Source organism: Microtus oregoni, unplaced genomic scaffold (genome assembly GCF_018167655.1).
Source record: "Microtus oregoni isolate MIOR12 unplaced genomic scaffold, Mior012 000005F_ref0000423, whole genome shotgun sequence".
Taxonomy (NCBI): domain Eukaryota; kingdom Metazoa; phylum Chordata; class Mammalia; order Rodentia; family Cricetidae; genus Microtus; species Microtus oregoni.
In genome coordinates, this window is record NW_024543064.1 from 18,203,582 (window position 1) to 18,223,304 (window position 19,723).

Genomic DNA, 19,723 nt, shown 5'->3' on the forward strand with positions numbered 1-19,723 from the left:
CGGACTTATGATTCCTACTACCTTCAGACTACACTTAGGAACACCTAGCACTCAAGAGGCAGAAACAAGCGGGTTAAGTTTGATTCGGGCCATCTGATCTACTAAGAGAGCTCTTGATACTCAGGGATACACATCTGAACTAAATAAAGACCAGCCTCCCCTACCCAGCACACAAAGTCATCACATGGAATATGGAACAATAACCTTGTATCGTCTGTTCAGATTAGGATTTGGATTAGGAAGGTTTCTACATCAGTAGAGCTATTTAATAATATTCATGAAATCAAGACAAATAATAATAAAAAGTTTATTAACAAATATACAAAATACAGTTTTCAACTGTCTTACAAAATTCACCCATGTATATATGTCATACTATACAATACTTACAAGTATATACATAAGACTCCCACCTGTATGCAATTCTCTGGTCCATCTTCAAGAGAAACCTCAACTGTCTTTCTGTAATGGCTTTTAATCACATTTACTGCCAGGATTTTCAGGCTAATGCTGGAGGACGTGAACTCTCTCAGTAAAGTGCAGTTTTAGGGAACCCCAACCCTTAGTTGTCCTTTAAACAGGTATCCACAGTCCATAAGGACTTTTTTTCTTATCTATTTTTGGTGATCCTGATGAAGTCTCTTCAGCAGCAGTTTTAGCTGTTTTCTGGAGTGGCTTTGCTATGGAATTCTGCAAGACAATAAATTAAAGTCAACTTCTCACAGAGATCAATAGAAAAAAAATTTAAAACGCCTACATAGTAAAATAGCACCCTAGATGCAATTTTCACGACTGTTTGGTTGGGTACACTTACATTAGAGCTAAAGGCTATGTTTCTGTGTGCGGAAGATTTCTCACTGAGATTTTTAGTTCCATCTTCAGCTTGCTTTTCTGAATGCTAGAGGGGCAGAGAATTTTTAAACATAGCCTTAGATTCTGAGCATCGTATGAAAAGCAGCCCAATTGCACACAAATGCAGCTGTAGAGACACAAACCAAATTCCACCTATTGCCACCGTTAACAAGCTAGACAACAAAAAGTTGTTTCCACTTAACAAAATTGCCTTAGAAGGAGCCACAGTTCCCCAGGAACCGATTCCTGTGGTGGATACCACTCATTTTGAGTAAGCACAATAGAAAATGCTTTGTTAAAAGAATGGAGGCATCTGCAGAGAGAGAGCGTGCGCCTCAATTACCTCAAGGAGAACCTCTTGCAAATAACAGGCAGATCCCATGGAGGCAGCAATAAGACAAACCATCTTCATTGTACTATTTACCTTAAATTTCTATAAAACATTTTTTTTAATATTTATGTATTTGTTTTTATTATGTATACAGTATTCTTCCTGCAGGTCTCATTACAGATGGTTGTGAGCCACCATGTGGTTGCTGGGAATTGAACTCAGGACTTTTGGAAGAGCAGGCAATGCTCTTAACCGCTGAGCCATCTCTCCAGCCCCTATAAAACAATTTTTTGAGACCTCTGGCTGGCCTCTTAATTCGCTATGTAGCCAAGGATGACCTTGAACAATTCTATCTCCCAAGTGCTGGGACTACAGGTATGGGGCACTGCAGCCAGTTTACACCGTGCTGGGAACTAACCCCAGGTGCTGTGCACCCTAGACCAACTGAGGTACATCCCCAAATTTTCAATTCTAAGATTTAGATGTCATACGAATTAACTTGTGAGGACAGAACAATGTGCCAGTGCACTTTGTAATTCTGGAGAATCGTAATAAACTTATCTGCAAGTGAAGCAGGCCTCTTCTTCTGTAATCTCTCAAAACATCTGCAATATATTGCATACATTATGAAGGGGACATCTAGAGCAGAGATGCCCCACCAGTACACAGAGCATCCCGGCTGAACTGCCTTACACAAGAGCCCTAGCCCATTTTCTCTAACATGCACGTGGACTACCTTCAACAAAAGCTAAGCTTTAGTCTCTGAACATAACTCTTGGCATTTTAACCCATGATCAATTACCAACAGATTTTCTTCCTCATTGTCTGGAGACCACATTCATGATTTCTATAAGACAGAAATAAAGCAGATAAACTGTACTGTATACTAAGCACAGACTTTTGGGAAAATGATGCAGTAAATGAAAGCTAGAACACTCCAGTCTCTACAGACAGAGTAAGGAAAGGAAAGTAGTACCAATGACATAGTCAGAGGTTTTACCATTATGGAAAAACACAAGTGTCAGAACAAAAGCAAGTTCATCTCTCAGATCCCTGTGAGATTTTCTAGCACTTGATGGATTAAGGTTGGTTTTGTTCTGGGCAAATGATGACAGAAGACCGCCCAGGAGGGCTGTCCACAGTAAACTAGCCAAGGGAAGGTAACGGGATCTGTCAGCAGCAGCCTTTAGAAGACACCTACCTCTGTCTTCCTACCACTGCTTGACACAGCTGCTCCGCTCGCTCCCTTGGCCACTGTCCGGAGACTCGCTGGCAAGTCAAAGTTGGCTGTCCCAAGAGCTTTGGCTGCATTGGCTTTTGCAATTTCCAGCAGCTCCATTCGATCTAAGGGCATTAAGACATTCGTTATCCTCAAAGGCTCCTTAAATAACAAATTAAGCGTTTTTCTGAAACAATGTTTTCCTTTTGCTAAGAAAACATTTCCAGAAAACAAAATCACAATTTTATCTTGAGGGGAAAAAAAACTAGCTTCCCAAATAACCTCAAAAACTAGGTTGGGTCCCCCCCCTTTAACTTTTTTGAGATAGGGTTTCTGCTTTAACAGTCCTAGCTGTTCTGAACTTTGTAGACCAGGCTGGCCTCAAACTCACAGGTCTGCCTGCCTCTGCCTCCCAACTGGCTACAGCTAATTGTTCTAACAAACAGCACATTTTGTCTCTTCTTCAAGCATTTCTGTGAACTGGGGCTTTGGTAGCTTTCGCCCTATTACCTCTACTACTAAACTAATCCTGACATATTAACACTCATGTATTAAATTAAGAAGCCAGCTGACAAAAAATGTGGACAAAACCCATTTTTTTTTTCAGATTATCGTCTGAAAAACGTTCTGAGTTTTCCCCAACTTAAACTAAGTCATGTTAATATTTTAAAGACCATAAAAACCAGCCACCTAGGAGGAAAGTGAGACTCCTCTCTGGGCCAGCAGGGCCATTAAGTTAACTTTAATTCAGGCAATTACTGTACCACTACACCGGGCTTGGACTTTACTCTTAAGGTTCAAAGTGTGTGAATCTATGTTCTGACTGACTATTCACCAGCTATAAAGTCTCCTCTTTCCCTCCAAGAAATCTCAACCTTCTGGCACCAAAGTAAACACGCGGGAAGAGCGCCCGGGAGCGGGGCAGTCTGCCTAGCATGTTAAGAGATTCCGGGTATAATCTTACGAAACCCAGCTAAACTGCTCAACCACCTGACTCCCTGGCCGACTCACACCTCTTTGGAAAAGAACTACAGGGAGGGAGGAGGGCTGGGGGAGGTGGCTAAATGAGCGTCCCGACTTCAGGACCCAAGGGCACAAACGTCAAAGTGACACTGAGACCCACCTTTCTCACTCAGGCGGAAGGGGGTTCTGCTCCTGCTGCGTGACCGGGTTCGGGATCTTTCCCTCCACCTGGGGCGATCCTCGGGGTACACCGTGCGGCCGAAGCCGTAGTAGCGCCGCCCGCGCGTGATCGCGAAGTACGACCTCCTGTGATAGGACCTCCCGCGGGAGTGCGACCTGCTCCGGGACCGGTAGGGCGACGGAGATTGGTAGTACCTCCGCGGGCGCCCGTAACCGCTGTCTTGGTAGTAGTGGCGGCCGCGGGACCGGGAGCGGCTGCGTGAGTACGATCGGGAGTAGCGCCTGTACTTGCGCTGGTGGCGCCTGCGGGACCGGGACCGCGACCGCCTGCTCCGCCGCGGCTGGCTATGGCTGCGCGACGACGAGCGGCTGGAGCTGCGGGAGCCGGGTCCGGAGCTGCGGTACGAAGAGCGGCTGCGGGAGCGCGACGACAGGTGGCTGGAGCGGCCCGAGTCCGAGGGGGAGGACAAGGCTTTCTCCTGCGGGGAGCCGGGCCACATGTCGTTCACGTACTTGGACATGGCAGACTTCCTTCTTCGGAATTGGGCTCCTTCCGCAAACGCAACGGCGTCTAGGAACGACTGCAAAGGGCAAGGGTCAATCCCTCCCGGAGGCGGAAGCGCGCGGTGCGCGTGCGCGAGGCTGAGTCCTCGTCCTCCTCCCCCCCACCCCCACCCCGAACACCGGCGACCGCGCCACCCCACTCACCTCCAAACGGGGACGCGCTCGCAAAAGACGAGAGAAAAGCCTAGTGGGCACCTTCCTCTCGGATCAGGGACCGAAGGCAGCAGGGTTCCCGTCTTTACAGACCAAAGACCGGGTAACCTCCACCTCCGAATTCCGGACGCGAAATGAACCCAGCGCCGACGTCAGCTTCGAAAATACTAGAAGCCAGCGGGGAGCATGCGCATAAACATCAACGCGGTGGGGCGGGCTCTCCTCTCTTCCAATCGCCACTCGACGGGCGCGCTCGGCTGGTGGCTTCGGGCTACGCCTTCGAGACGCGCATGCTCATCGAGGCCATACCCCACCCCACCCCACCCCCCCTCCCACTCCATCCGGGCCTTCAACATCCGGGTATTTTTTTGAGGATTTGTGGTTTTCGGGATTTTTGTTTGTTTGTGGGGTGCATAATTGTTTGGTTTTGAGTTTTGTTTTTCTGAGACAGGAGCTAGCTATGTAGCGCAGCCAGGCCTCGGATTGCAATCCTCCTGTCCCTGCCTTCCCAGTACTAGATTTACCCGCCTTTGTCACCACGCCCAGCTTTGTTTTCCTTTTTTTTTTTTTTTTTTGGCTGCTCCACCCTACCCCCCAATGTACGGGGAAAGGCGAGGTCGCAGACAATTTAGAAGCTCAACAGCTCCATCTGGGACACGGAAGAACCCGGCGACCCGCCCATAGCGGCGCGGCACGGAGCTTGGGAGAGGACATGACAAGGCCCCAAATGGTTTTTATGTTCTGGTTTGGTTTGGGTTTTTCAAGACAGGGTTTCTCTGTCACAGACCTCGCTGTCCTTGAACTCTGTAGACCAGGCTGGCCTCGAACTCACAGTGATCCGCCTGCCTCTGCCTCCCGAGTGTTGGGATTAAGGGCCTGCGCCACCACCACCTGGCTCCCAAAATGAAGTTTTAATATAGAAAGGGTGCTTTAACTTCCGTATTTGAGCTAGCAAAGGTAATTGAAGTCGAGATTGAAATTCCAAAACAACCACAGTTGTCCTTTGAGAAGTAAGAATAGTTTATAAGTGTGTGTGTGTGTGTGTGTGTGTGTAATTTGTGTGCGCCTGAGTACTTGTGCTACATGCTGTGTGCAGGAAATCAAAGAGGTCAGACGAGAAGTCAGATCACTTGGAGCCGGAGTTCCAGGCAATTGTGGACCACCAAGCATGCCGGTGCTGGGACCCCAGCCCGTGGGCTCTGTAAAACAGCAAAAGCACTCTTAATGAGCCGTTGCTGTAGCCTAATAGGTCTGTACTAAAAAAAGGTGTGATTAACACGGGACATTAAATATTTCCAGGTCAATTCCAAACATTCACTGTCATAAAGCATAGCAGTGACCTTGAAAATTGTGGGTAAAGGAACATTGAATGAAATAACAACTTCAATATAGAGAATTAATACTCTTGGAAATTAAGCAGGATTTTACAAAAACTGGCTTTTAGAGGGAAATGAAAGAAACAAAGACTCCTCTCTTGTTCGTGTCTGCTTCCAACTTCCCAGATGTACAGGGAAATTGAAGAAATAAAAACCTTACTGGGACCAGCAAGATGGCTCAACAGTAAGAGTGTAAAGCTGGTGAAAAGCTGGCGGCTTGAGGCAGGCAGATCTCTGAGTTCGAGGCCAGCCTGGTCTACAAGAGCTAGTTCCAGGACAGGCTCCAAAGCTACAGAGAAACCCTGTCTCGAAAAACCAAAAAGAAAAAAAATACAACTTGAGCTTAATCGCACCCAAGGTGAAAAGAAAGAACTGACACCCAAAAGTTTTCCCCTGACCTCCAAAAGCCCTCACATACATACCATTACAATAGTAAAAATTCTCAAGCTACAGGAACTAGAGAAATTGCTCGGCAGTGAAGACCTGTTTTATCGACATGGTGACTCATGTCAATCTGTAATTTCAGTTCCAGGGATGAGCCCCACAGCAACACACACGATACAGACATGAATACAGGCAAAATGTAACAAGGCCCCAGACCTTAGCACAACTAACTCCAAAATGGAAGCATCGTTCCGGCTGTAAAATTCAGCATGTAGAGAACACCACCTGCCGAAACAAAAACAAAGATCTGATCCAGCAGAATGCTGAGGAAGTCTCTAAATGTACTACTCTTGCGGTTTTTTGCTTCTGGAGTTCTGCTTCTGGCTAACTGTTCTTGCTAACTGAAGTGTGTCAACCCAAGACATGGCTTTTGTGTTTCAAAGCTCACCCTGGGAAAGGCTCAGGGCTACAATGGGACCACAAGCCCTCAGTGTAGTCGCCAGGCGGCTAATAAAGACTTTGTAGTGGCTTAAACCCATGTCTGAGCAGACTTCTCTGGTGGAGACCCCACAACACAAGACACCCATAACCCATAAATTAAAACCCTTACAAAGGCTGTGGAATAGTGATGCATTCCTGTAATCCCGGTACCCAATCTCTAGGAAATGTTTCTTCCTCATCTTGTGGTGGTGGCCCTCACCTGTAATCCCAGCTGAGGCAGAGGCAGGAGGATTCTCTGGGTGCTCCTTAGACACCTGCCCACCAGGGGCTTTTGCTGACTCTTCTCAGGAAGCTGTGTGGGCAGACAGAAACCTATTTCACAATTTACAAATGGGGAAGTGTGATGGGGAAAAGAGGGAAACTGCTTATGATTGAGTCCCAAACTGTAGGGATATCTTGTGTTTTAACAAAGGAGGCTTGCCTGAAGATCAGAGTGCAGAGCCAAGCCACTAGAGGCCAGGCAGTAATGGCACACACCTTTAATCCCATCCCAGGACTCTGGGAGACAGGCAGACAGAGCGGACCATTGTTAATTCAAGGCCACCCTGGGCTACACGAGATTGAATCTGTTTTAAAGAGAAACAGAGCTCACACAAAGGTGATCTCAGCATTTGGGATCCCACATCTTTAATCCCAACACTAGGAAGGCTGGATGGAGAGAGGAATATAAGGCAGGAGGAGACAGAAGCTCAGTGCAGTCTGAGGTTTGGTGGAGACAGTTGCAATCAGAGGATGCAGTCTGAGGATAGGATCACCCATTTGTTCTGAGCACCGGTAAGAACTCTAGTGGCTGGCTGCACTGCTTCTCTGATCTCTCAGCTTTCTCCGCCTACTATCAGGTTTTTATTAAGAACAATTAGAATTCCTACTACAGTCCTAGGCTCCTGCTTGTGAGTAGGAAAGAGGCTGTAGAAGACTTTGCAGAGTATTCAGACTGTCAAGTGCGCACATGAAAAAAAATGGTGACCAGAATGCGCAGACCTGGTGGTACACACCTGTCATCCCAGCACTTGGGAGGTGGAAATAGGAAAATCCGAAGTTCATTGTCACAGTGAACTCAAAGCCAGCCTGGGTGTCATTACAGTGTGTCTCAAATGAAAGAATTACTGTAAGAATTCTAGGTGTCAAGAGAACCTTGAAGTAGTGGGAAACAGGATCCTCCCATCCCCCACATATAGAATGCTGGTATCTTTGTACTCAGGATAGTTGACCAGAGTTAAAGCTGCCAGTGTAACTCTTGTCATCCCCAGGGCATCCAGAGATGGAGTAGACTGATTAAATCTATTCAGAGTCCTCCACACAGATGAAGCTGGATCCTTGACTTTACTACAGGAAAGAGCCAATTTGAACGGAAGGCAGCACCTATTAACGGGATTTTAACATAAATTTAAGTGTTAGAGCTGCTAGGTGCTCAGGACAAAGCTGGGAGGCACCCGAGAGGAGCAGTGCACTACCCCTACTTTACCAAGTCCTGCAGTAGCGGGGTGATGCTGCAAAGCCGGCTCTGCAGTTCCCAACACCTGCTGCATCTCCAAGGGACCCAGGTTCAGTCCCCAGCATCCACGCGGTGGCTCAGAGCAATCTGTAACTGCAGTGTCTGGGGATCTGAGGACTCTTCTGACCTCTGAGGACACCAGACACACATTTTTATTTGGTTTTTCAAGACTGAGTTTTTCTGTGTGGCCCTGGCTGTCTTACTTTGTAGACCCGCTGGCTTCAAACGCAAATAAATCCAACTTCCTCTGCCTCCTGAGTGCTAGTACTAAAGCATTGCCACACCTAGCTCAGACACACATTTTTAATTAGAAAGAGAGAAAAGGGGGTGGGGAGGATCTCATGCTGAAGTGTGGACTGTTCTGAAAGTGATGTAGTTGAGGCTGGTCTCAAAGTTACAGCAATACACTTGCCATTGTGATGTAAGTGCACTATGTCAGAAGCACAGATGAACACATTACACCTTTTCATATATATATATATGAATATATATATAAATATATATATATATTTATATATATATAAAATGTATACAGTGTTTTGCCTGCACAAGTGCCTATACACCAGTAGAGGGCACCAAATCTCATTACAAATGGTTGTGAGCTACCATGTGGTTGCTGGGAATTGAACTGAGGACCTCTGGAAGAGCAGCCAATGCTCTTAACCTCTGAGCCATCTCTCCAGCCCCACCTTTTCTTTTTTTAAGAAAATATTATATATAGTGTTCTGCTTGCACACTACAAGAGAGTACCAGATCTCATTACAGATAGTTTTGAGCCAGAACGTAGTTGCTGGGACTTGAACTCAGGACCTCTGGAAGAGTAGCCAATGCTCTTAACCTCTGAGCCAACTCTCCAACCCCCCCCCATTACACCTTTTCAGGCTGTCAGAACTTGTGGAATAATAATGTTCACATGCTGTGTCAGTTTCATTGGCAGCAATCAGCCAAGGAGCAACTGGGCTACCTCCCCAGGCCTGAACACAGGCTCCTTTACGCCAATCTTCACTACTAAGATTAACTCTCAGAGACACGGCACACAGTAAATCTATGTGTGTATATTTAGGCTTCAGAATGCCCACGGAGGGTTAAAGAGGTCCTGAGTCCAAGGCATTTGAAAGCCCTCAAATAAGAGATGAGCAGAAGGCTGATAGGGAGGCAGAGAGAACATCTCTGTGGCGATAAGATAAACCCCAGAGGAGATCTGCTGGCACTGAGGGTCCAAGCAGAGCAGAGCTCAGGGCCGGGTGGAGAGCCCCAGGCAAGGTGCAGGGTGTGGTAACCACAGAGGCTGTGGAGGTGAAGGACAGGCCAGGGTTCAGACAGACAAACAGGCAGAGAAATGGGTGGCAGAACTACATAGATGGTTGACAATTCTAATAGGCCACCTCAACTACATAGACGGTTGACAATTCTAACAGGCCACCTCAAGAGCAGGGGTGACCAGGTGGAGCTGAAACTCATTTTGAATACTTGGAAGAGGATTTTAACTGCTGGTCACAGGAATGCTAGTCAAACACAGGGATGGCAGTAAGTGGCTCATTGGGGGGCTAAAGATAGTCCAGAAGACTTTGGCCACGCCCCTGCCACACTCCAGCTCTCCAGTCAGGCCTGTAGGATGCTTGACCTATGTACAGCTCTCTTTCTGGGCGCTGCACACCCCAGCTTCCTTCAGAGTTTCGTGTCACACCATGCACACGTGTAGCGGCGTAAACGAATGCAGACAGATTGTAAAAATATATATAGTTTTAATGTAGAAATAGACTTACAGAACCACCGTTCCTGCGGAGGCCAGGAAAGCAGAAGAGACAGCTCGGAGCACGCTCGCCAAATTTATAGGCAGACATTAGCCCGAGGCGAACACGCCCCCTAAGGGGCGGGACTTATCCCTACATCTCCCCTTTTTGTCTAAATAAGACAGAACTAAACCAAATACAACTACATACAATAACAACAAATAATAAATATAACAAACAATATTGAGAACAAAAGCTTTGCTAAACATTCTATCTCAAGGAGTCCAAATAATGTAGAGAGTAACTACAATTATATAATCTACAACTCCGTCAAAGATCTGAGAAGGGAATAAACACTTCTTAACAAACGAGATATATCCAAAATGTGCAACAATTGACAGAGACAACTGACTACCTGGGCAATCACCCAAAGTCTCGTTTGCGATGTTGAGTCAACCAATTTTGGCTAAGGCCTAACATAACTGACATACCATTATTAAAGGCAAGGAACTTTTCAAAACTATCTTACCCTGTCTTGGCAGGATATGACAGTCCTGTTTTATCCATTGATGCACACTCTGTATCTGTGTCAGTGGTTGAGGTATGGGCATTTCTTTGCCCAAAGGCCAGTTCTGCCAAATAGAAAGGCTCCAGGTGGAGTGTCTTTGGTGCTCAACATTCTCTCGGAAATAGAGCGGTGTTGCCAGGAGCAATTGTGTCTCATTATCACGAAACTCTGAGTTAGATTAAAGGCCATTTTCTACAGCTCTTTGAAGAGGTTGAAGATTATCTATCTATACTGAGTATAATCTCTATATATCTAAAGAACCTGATTAGTCTGATTATAAATGACAAACTTAGATGACTATTTGTCTATATAATTCTCAATATCTATCTAACTTAAAGACTAAGACAATAAACAACTGTGTAACAAATGAAGATAATGACCTCCAAATATAAACACTGTACAAATATACATTGCAATATGGCAAATATATATCAATACACAAACATTATATAAGTATCTTAATCAGAGGTAGAAATGTACATTGCAATATGGTAAATATATACAATATATGTATCAATACAATATATGTCAATACATAAAAATGTTTTAAACAGACATAGAAACATGCATGCATACAATAGTCAATATAATTTAACTTTGTTTCAATATACAAGAATTGATACCAATATATTTGTCTAAAAGCAGTAACTCACAATTATAAATCTATTATCCCATCATTCCCTCTTTTTTTTTTCAAAATGATCCCTGAGCTTATAAAATTCCTCCCCCAACCTCCCAACCCCTAAATGATGTCCCTAAACCCAGGGGTAAACTTTACTGGGAGAGGGGACGTCGTCCTCTAGAATTACTTCCAGCTGTCATGGGGGCGACGTTCTTTCTGGGGGATCCTGTGAAAGTAAAATGATGGTTAAATTTCAAGATCAATGTCTTTTAAAATTGCCAATAGTCTCTGAGTATTTTGTGGAGGTCTGGCCAGAATGTTGTACAAGATGTGCACCATTTCAGCTAACCAAGTTGGGATCGTCTTGTGCAGCTGGTATCCAAAACAGGTCTTGTAGTAGCGCTATCAGTATCATGACGTCATATCAACCAAGTAGAGTTGTTGTTGTGGGGCCCCATCTTCTTCCTGGAAACTTCAAATGTCACTTCAGGAAAAACTCATTGTTCATTGTAAAAAACTTAAACATTAATAATATAGACATATATAGACATACATATATATTCAATGAAAGGCATGATAGATATATTCAATGAAAAGTATGATAGATATGAAGAAAAGCAAAGATGTTTTCTAAACTCATATTTCTTTCTGTCCCATATCATGGCTCTTGATATGAGGCAGAAACTCCAGAAACTCTGGGTTTTTCTCTTACTAACAGGCTTGGAATTGGAGAGGGACTGAGCCAGAGTCCAACTTCAAAACCAGCTCTATATATTTATAAAGAAATGTTTAATAAGACATATAAATAAAAATGAATACTTACAAAATGTGTCCATCCATCAGTAATTAAATATTCAGGGTCCCTCAATTTCTTTGAAGATGAGTATTTTCCTGTGGAGATAAGAAAAGAACCCTGCCTCCAACCTATCTGTATTTCTTACCATCAGTATGTTCGCCATCCTTATGAAAGAATTGTTATTTATCTTTTCCAAGTGGCTTCTCTTCTTCAAACCGAACCTTTATTAATTTTGATGGTATCCACAATTTTTCCTCACCTGTGGAGATAAGAGCAAAACCCCTTCCCCAATGTAGCACATATCCTGGCTTCCATTGTGAGGTCAGCACATCCTTGAAATAAACTGGTTGATTTAGTTCAGTAGACTTTTCCATTATCCAATGTCTTTCTGCAGCCGTTGTTCCGTTCTCATTAGCGTTGAGAAAATTCAAGGTTAACAAAGCATTATGTAGCCTATTTCTGGGGTTGTTTTCCACCCCTTTCTGTTTGTTCGACATATCTTTTATAGTTTGATTTGATCTTTCTATGACTGCTTGACCTGTAGGATTGTATGGTATACCTGTAACATGCTTGATATTGTAATAATCAAAAAACCATTTCATTTTCCTAGAAACATAAGCAGGACCATTGTCCGTTTTTATTTGTGTAGGTATACCCATGATAGCCATGACTTCTAATAAATGAGTGATTACTGAATCAGCTTTTTCTGAACTTAAAGCAGTTGCCCACTGAAAGCCTGAATAAGTGTCAATGGTGTGATGAACATATTTTAATTTGCCAAATTCTGCAAAGTGAAACACATCCATCTGCCAGATTTCATTCCTTTGGGTGCCCTTTGGATTAGCCCCTGCAGGCAGTGGCATTTGGTTATAGAAAGAGCAAGTAGGGCATTTCTTTACAATCTCCTTAGCTTGTTGCCATGTAATTGAAAACTCTTTCTTCAAACCTTTGCTATTAACATGATGTTTTTTATGAAATTCAGATGCTTGTAGCACACTACCAATCAATAATTGATCAATTTCTGCATTACCTTGTGCTAGAGGACCTAGCAGACCCGTATGGGATCGGATGTGTGTTATGTACATAGGGCAAAGCCTGTTCCTGATCAAATCTTGAACCTAGAGGAACAATGAGGTTAGTTCAGGATCATCAGGTATAAATTCAGCAGTTTCAATATGTAAAATAACTCTTTCTGCGTATTGTGAATCTGTAACTATATTAATAGGTTCTTTAAAATCCCTTAGCACCATAAGAATGGCATATAATTCCGCCTTCTGGACAGAATTATACGGACTTTGTTCCACCTTATCCAAGTCTTCTGATTTGTAACCTGCCTTCCCTGATTTATTGGCATCAGTATAGAATGTACGGGCTCCAGTTATTGGAGCATCACGGACGATTCGAGGAAGAATCCAAGAAGTTCTCTTTATGAAGTTAAGCCTCTTGCTTTTTGGATAGTTGTTATTAATGTCTCCCAAAAAATTAGCACAAGCTCTTTGCCATGGTTCATTATCTTCCCATAATTTCTTTAGTTCATCAGCAGTGAAAGGCACTATAATTTCTGCTGGGTCTTGCCTGCTAGTTGACGAAGTCTCAGCTTGCCTTTTATAATTAACTCAGAGACTTTTTCCACATAAGTTTTCAGTTTCTTACTTGGTTTGTGTGGTAAAAAGATCCATTCCAGAATAATATCATCTCTCTGCATTAAAATTCCTGTAGGAGAAATTTTTGATGGTAGTATGACGAGAATACAATTGAGCTCTGGATTCACCCTGTCCACATGTGCCTGTTGTAATTTTTCCTCAATCATTGTCAGTTCCTTTTCTGCTTCACTGTTTAAATCTTTATCACCATCCAAGGTTTTGTTCAAATGAATTATTAGATCAGGTGTTATTCCAATAGCTGGTCATAGACTGGAAATGTCTCCTAACAGTCTTTGAAAGTCATTAAGAGTCCGTAGGCGATCTCTCCTAATTTGTGCTTTTTGTGTCTTAATTTTTTGCAAACCTATTTTATAACCTAAATAATTAACAGAATCTCCCTTCTAAATCTTTTCAGGAGCGATATGCAATCCCCATTTAGGTAAAAGTATCTTTATTTCTTCAAACAGTCTGTTCAAGGTATCCATGTTTGAATCGGATAACAAGATGTCGTCCATGTAATGGTATACTATGGATTTGGGAAATTTCTTGCGTATTATTTGCAATGGTTGGTTCACAAAATATTGGCACAGGGAGGGGCTATTTAACATACCCTGGGGGAGAATGGTCCAGTGGTACCTCCTCGAAGGTTGAGAATTGTTATAAGTAGGCACTGTGAAGGCAAATTTTTCTCTATCTTCTTTTTGCAAAGGTATAGTGAAAAAACAATCCTTTAAATCAATAACTATGAGAGGCCATCCTTTTGGTAATAAAGAGGGCAAAGGAATTCCAGATTGCAGAGGGCCCATAGGTTGAATAACCTTGTTGATGGCCCTGAGATCTGTCACCATTCTCCATTTACCTGATTTTTTCTTAACCACAAATACAGGAGAATTCCAAGGGCTGGTAGATTCTTCTATATGTCCAGCATCTAATTGTTCTTGTACCAGCTGTTCTAAAGCCTGTAACTTTTCCTCAGCTAAAGGCCATTGCTTTGTCCATATTGGTTTCTCAGTCAACCATTTTAGAGGCAAGGCTGTTGGTATCTCTGAAGGGACATCAATTGCTAGTTCTTGTACAGCCCGAATGGCCGGTTTTCTCCGTTTGTAATATCTTTTAATATTATTCTCAGAAATATAGGCTCTAGATTTAGCAGGAATGTTAATTTCGGTATTCCATTGTTGTAATAGGTCACGACCCCATAAATTCATTGCGATATTGGCTACATATGGCTTTAATTTTCCTATTTGTCCCTCTGGCCCTATACACTCAACCCATCTCGTGCTCTGCCTTACTCGAGATAGGGTTCCAATTCCCAGGAGCTGAACATTTACATTCTGAAGATGCCAATACGGATGCCAAGATTCTGGGGTAATGATACTTACATCAGCACCTGTGTCCAGCAGGCCAGTAATAAAAATGTCATTTACACACACTCTCAGTTTAGGTCTTTGATCATTTATAGAAGTTTGCCAAAACACACGTAACTTATCTTTCTGATCATTATTGCTTGTAACAGTAGGCATGGGGCTTCCTAATTGTCCTGATGAGGCATGTTCTCTGCAGAAACTGGATATGACTGAACCATGTTTGCCATGGGGGCCTGTGAGGCCCCCCCCCCACGTTTCCTGATTGTATCAGGTTGCCTTGTCTATCTCTTGTAGACCTGCATTCATTCGTCCAATGTCTGCCTTTTCCACATCTTCTACATAAACCTGAAGGCTGAGTCCTCCTATTTCTGTTATTTCTAGAAGATGCATTATTATTATTATTTCTGAAAGATGCATTATTATTATTATTTTTATTTCTGAAAATCAGTTGTCTACAATTCCTTTTCATATGACCCATTTTGCCACAATTAAAACATTTGGTATTCTGGTGTCTCCTTTTACCATTGGAAATTGCTTCTTCTACCCATGCTTCAGTGCCATAATCAAATGTATCAACATTGAGTGTATGCAAGACCCATTCTTCCAAAGGCACTGATCTGAGCTTTAAAGGCCCCAAAATCCTTTTGCATTCCACATTTGCATTTTCATAAGCCAAAGACTCAATCATTATACGTCTTGCTTCTGGGTCAGATATCCCTATTTGTACAGCCTTAGTTAATCTTTGTAAAAAGTCACTAAAGGGTTCTCTCTGACCCTGTTTAACTCTGACAAATGATTCCATTCTCTGTCCTGGGTCTTGTACCCTGTCCCAAGCCCTTAAGGCTGCTGTAGTACACACGGAGAGTGTGTTTCCATCCAAATTAGCTTGTTCCTGAGGGTCGGAAAAGAGCCCTTCACCTAGAATTTTATCTACGGAAATGTCATTTCCCTTTGCTTTTTCCTGCTGTTCTAAGAGTCTAGCCTCTTGCCTGAATAAGCATTGCCATTTCAATTGCGGTCCACTCTCAAGTACTGCAGAGCTCAGCTGGAGCCAGTCCGAGGGTGTTGCTCTGCTTGCTGTGGCCCAAGATCTTAGCATCTCTTTAACAAAAGAGGCTTGCATCCTAAAAGTCATAACAGCCTGTTTAATTTCCTTGAGGTCATTCATACGGACAGGCTCCCATGTGTCCTCCTTGATGACCCTAGGGTTTTTGGAACCAATCACCTTCTCTGTTGTTATTACTGGAAAGGCAGGTAGAGCTGTAGGTAGAGCTTTGTGGAAATTGTCCCGGAGAGGCTTACCCACAGATGTAGTTAAAATTTGCCTTTCTACCCTTTGCTCTTCTTCATCAGAATTTAGAAATTCCTCAATCTTTTCAATTCTATTCACCATTGCCTTCTGCAATGTCTGAATTTCCTGTCCAGAATTATGTTCCAAAGCCTTCATTGAGGATTCTAAAGTATGAAGTTTGTCTGTTAGAGATAACATCTCATCTTTGGACATAATTTTTATGGCATAAACCGTGCCTTCTTGTATTGACAATCTTTCTGTCAATCTGTCATAAGCTTTAGACAAAATCTGATTGTCACATTCAGCAGTTTTGATTCTCTCAGTTAATGTTTCATTTCCTACAGAAAGGGACTGAATCTTATGGTCCAGATCAGCTGTTCCCTCTTAAATAGTAATTAATTTCTCCTTAATATCAGCCACTAATGTTTCAGTTCCTACAGAAAGGGACTGAACCTTACAATCCAGATCAGCTGTTCCCTCTTCCATAGTAATGAATTTCTCCTTAACATCAGCCTGGAGAACTTCAAACTGATTCTTGAGAAGATTGTTATCAGCCTGGAGAACTTCAAACTGATTCTTGAGAAGATTGTTATCATTCTCAATTGTTTTTAAGCGCTCAATCTCTGCCTTAAGAATCCTGGATTCGTCTCGTAAAGACTTTATCATATTTCTATTATCAAACCATTTGGTGCCAATGAAAACTACGAATCCCAGAAGGATCCATAGATGTGGGGTGATAGACACCTCTTGTAAAATCTCCCACATGGTACAATTAAAAAAACTGTTAAATTCTTGAACAGTAATGTGTTCAGACATTTTATTTATAAAAAAAAAATTTTTTACCTGCAATGATCGGTTCCTGCCAGTGGTGGTCTCTGTGTTTTTGGAGCCTGTACTAGAACTAGCTCTTGTAGACCAGGCTGGCCTCGAACTCACAGAGATCCGCCTGTCTCTGCCTCCCAAGTGCTGGGATTAAAGGCGTGCACTACCACGGCCTGGCAGGCCTCAAACTCACAGAGATCCGCCTGCCCTTGCCTCCCAAGTGCTGGTATCAAAAGCGTGCGCCACCACTGCCTGGCCAAGTCACTTTATATCAGACCAAATCTGACGCTGTGGCAGCTTTTGTTGCAAAACCGCAGGTACTTGAGCTTCTGCTAATTCAGGCAGTGGGGTTCCGCTGCAAAACTTAGCCAAGGCAGGCAGAATGGGCCTGTGTGTCCGAGTATGTCTTGGACTCGGCACTGGGGCCGGAGTCACGAACTAAAAAACAGCACCCGGGAGGGTGCTGTGTTAGTTAGCGGGCTACCCGCTTGAGTCGGGGGCAAAATAGCCCGACGTTGGACACCAAAATGTAGCGGCATAAACGAATGCAGACAGATTGTAAAAATATATATAGTTTTAATGTAGAAATAGACTTACAGAACCACCGTTCCTGTGGAGACCAGGAAAGCAGAAGAGACAGCTGGGAGCACGCTCGCCAAATTTATAGGCAGACATTAGCCCGAGGCGAACACGCCCCCTAAGGGGCGGGACTTATCCCTACACACGTGGACTGAAATCTTTCAGTGGTGGTGGTCTGCACAACAGAATGAGAAATGTCCCCCACAGTCTTGGGCATCTGAATATTTGGTTCCCAGTTAGTGGCACTATTTGGGTGTTTAGGTGGGGCAGTCTTGCTGGAGAAAGCATATGACTCGGGGTGTGTTAGGGTCTAAGAGAAGCCCCCAAGAAAAGACCAGCAGTCATGTCTGCAATAAACAAGAACACTTTATTAATTCCAGCATGTTGGGGCAGCACACGGCGACCCTGTGAGAAGCTCATAGGCTCTTTTGAAACCGGGTTAGGGGAATTCCAGGGAGGAGAGATTAGTCCTGAGAATGATTGGTGACTCTAAGCAAACAGTTTACGGTTGCTATAGCAATGACGGTGGCTCAGTGGTTAGGAGATTTTCAGCCACAGGGTGGAAAAAGGGATCTTTAGATCGTTAATTATCTTAAGCTTACACAGGTTGTGGGGTGCCCTCTGGTTGCCCCTGGGTTTCAGATTCCCAAAAACTGCTTGCTCAGCTCCAGCCAGTTCCAGTAAACTGAAACTAAGGCCTGGTCCCTGGCAGGGGCCATTAAAAACCTGCATGGTTCTGGTCTGGCTTGCTGGCCCTATAAATGGAGTGTGAGATTACAAAGCCTTGCCCCATTCCAAGTTCACTAGCTCCGCCTCAGTCTTGTGATGGAAAATTTAAGATGTAAGCTCTCAAATTCCTGCTCAAGTCACTACGCCTGCCACTTACTGTCACCCACCCCCCAGGATGGACTCATCCCTCTATAAGCCAAAATAACCTTTCTCTTCTATAAATTGCATTGATCATGGTATTTTATCACAGCAACCACAAAGTAACTAATACAGCCAGTAAAGAAAGGCCAAAAGGAGTAGAGACAACGCAAAGAGAAAAGGGGTTGATGCTCTTCCTTCTGCTCCTTGGTTTCATAGACGTTTTAGTAAGAGTTGGTAAAAAATTCTTTTAAAAGTTTTCATTAAAATCTGTCTTTCACCAAGCGGTGGTGGCACACGTCTTTAATCCCAGCACTCAGGAAGCAGAGACAGGCAGATCTCTGTGAGTTCAAGGACAGCCTCGACTAAAGAAGGAGTTCTAAGACAGCCAGAGCTAAATAGAAAAGGCAGAGGCGAAGGGATCTCTTTGAGCTGGGGATATGGCTCTCTGATAGAGTGCTAGCTTAGCATGTGGAGACCCAGAGCAGTGACATGCTCAGCAGGGCCATAGATAGAGTTAGAGAAATAGACACACACGTATGTACACACGTGCAAGGACGCACATGCGCGCACACATACAGAGAGAGCATGGTCTTGAGACATTAACCAGTCATTAGTCACAATAAAACTTTATCTTAGAGGTTAAGAAACATGTCCATTTAAAAATAGGTCATGGAGGGGCTGGAGAGATATCTCAGTGATTAAGACCACTGGCTGTTCTCTTGGACAACTTGATTCAATTCCCAGTACCAACATGGTTGTTCACAATGGCTGTAACTCCAGGTCCAAGCAGCCAGCACCAGATGCACAAGCAGTGCACAAATGTTCATGCAGGCAAAATACTCATCATATAGAAATTTTAAAAACTGAATATGTTATGGGGCTAGGACCAGAACTGAGTAGTAGGGCCCTGGGTTCCAGCCCCAGCACTTTGGGGGGGGGGGGGATTAGCAGGACACTGTACAGTTTAATAGACCAATCAGCCAATGTCACATCCCCAACTAAAGCTGCACAGATTTAATGCATCAAAGGGAAAAATGGACTGGAGAGTCCCTACTGCCTAGCTCTGTCAGGCAATGAGGCACCCGCTCCCTTCTGTGCCTCAGGCACCTGACTCTACCTGCCACCCGCATAGACCTGTGATCAGAGCCAGTCCAACCCCAGCCTCATTAAAGCCACCATTGGGCTGGAAAAATGGGTCAGCAAGTAAAAGTGCTTGCTGCTAAGTCAGATGACCTAAGTTGGAGTCCCGGGACCCACAAGGTGGATGGAGAGAACCGACTCCTGCAGGTTGTTCTGTCTGACCTCCACACAGTAACAAAAATAAATAAAAGTGTAATAAAAAATTAAAACAAATAGTAAGGGTAGATTGACGCCTCCCTTCCTCGGCCCCAGAAGGCAAGCTCAACGCTAGTAT

At 43.9% G+C, this 19,723-nt stretch overlaps 1 protein-coding gene across 1 annotated transcript; it reads right to left on the bottom strand.

The window, feature by feature from the left end:
- Positions 1 to 293: 293 nt before the first annotated feature.
- Rsrp1 (arginine and serine rich protein 1) lies at positions 294 to 4,432 on the bottom strand. Its single transcript, XM_041653047.1, has 5 exons — positions 4,254 to 4,432; positions 3,526 to 4,126; positions 2,385 to 2,527; positions 815 to 898; positions 294 to 690 (listed from the first exon to the last, which is right to left on the bottom strand). Exons 2-5 carry the CDS (start codon positions 4,064 to 4,066, stop codon positions 574 to 576), a joined length of 885 nt encoding a protein of 294 aa, XP_041508981.1. The 5' UTR covers positions 4,067 to 4,126; positions 4,254 to 4,432; the 3' UTR covers positions 294 to 573.
- Between the last annotated feature and the right edge of the window lie 15,291 nt (positions 4,433 to 19,723).

Excerpts from the sequence above, each read along its gene's own strand:
- Rsrp1 (XM_041653047.1), bottom strand. The coding sequence starts at position 4,066 with ATGTCCAAGTACGTGAACGACATGTGGCCCGGCTCCCCGCAGGAGAAA. Across the intron at positions 2,528-3,525 it reads CTTCCGCCTGAGTGAGAAAG|ATCGAATGGAGCTGCTGGAA; the intron begins GTGGGTCTCAGT and ends TAATGCCCTTAG. Across the intron at positions 691-814 it reads ACATAGCCTTTAGCTCTAAT|AATTCCATAGCAAAGCCACT; the intron begins GTAAGTGTACCC and ends ATTGTCTTGCAG.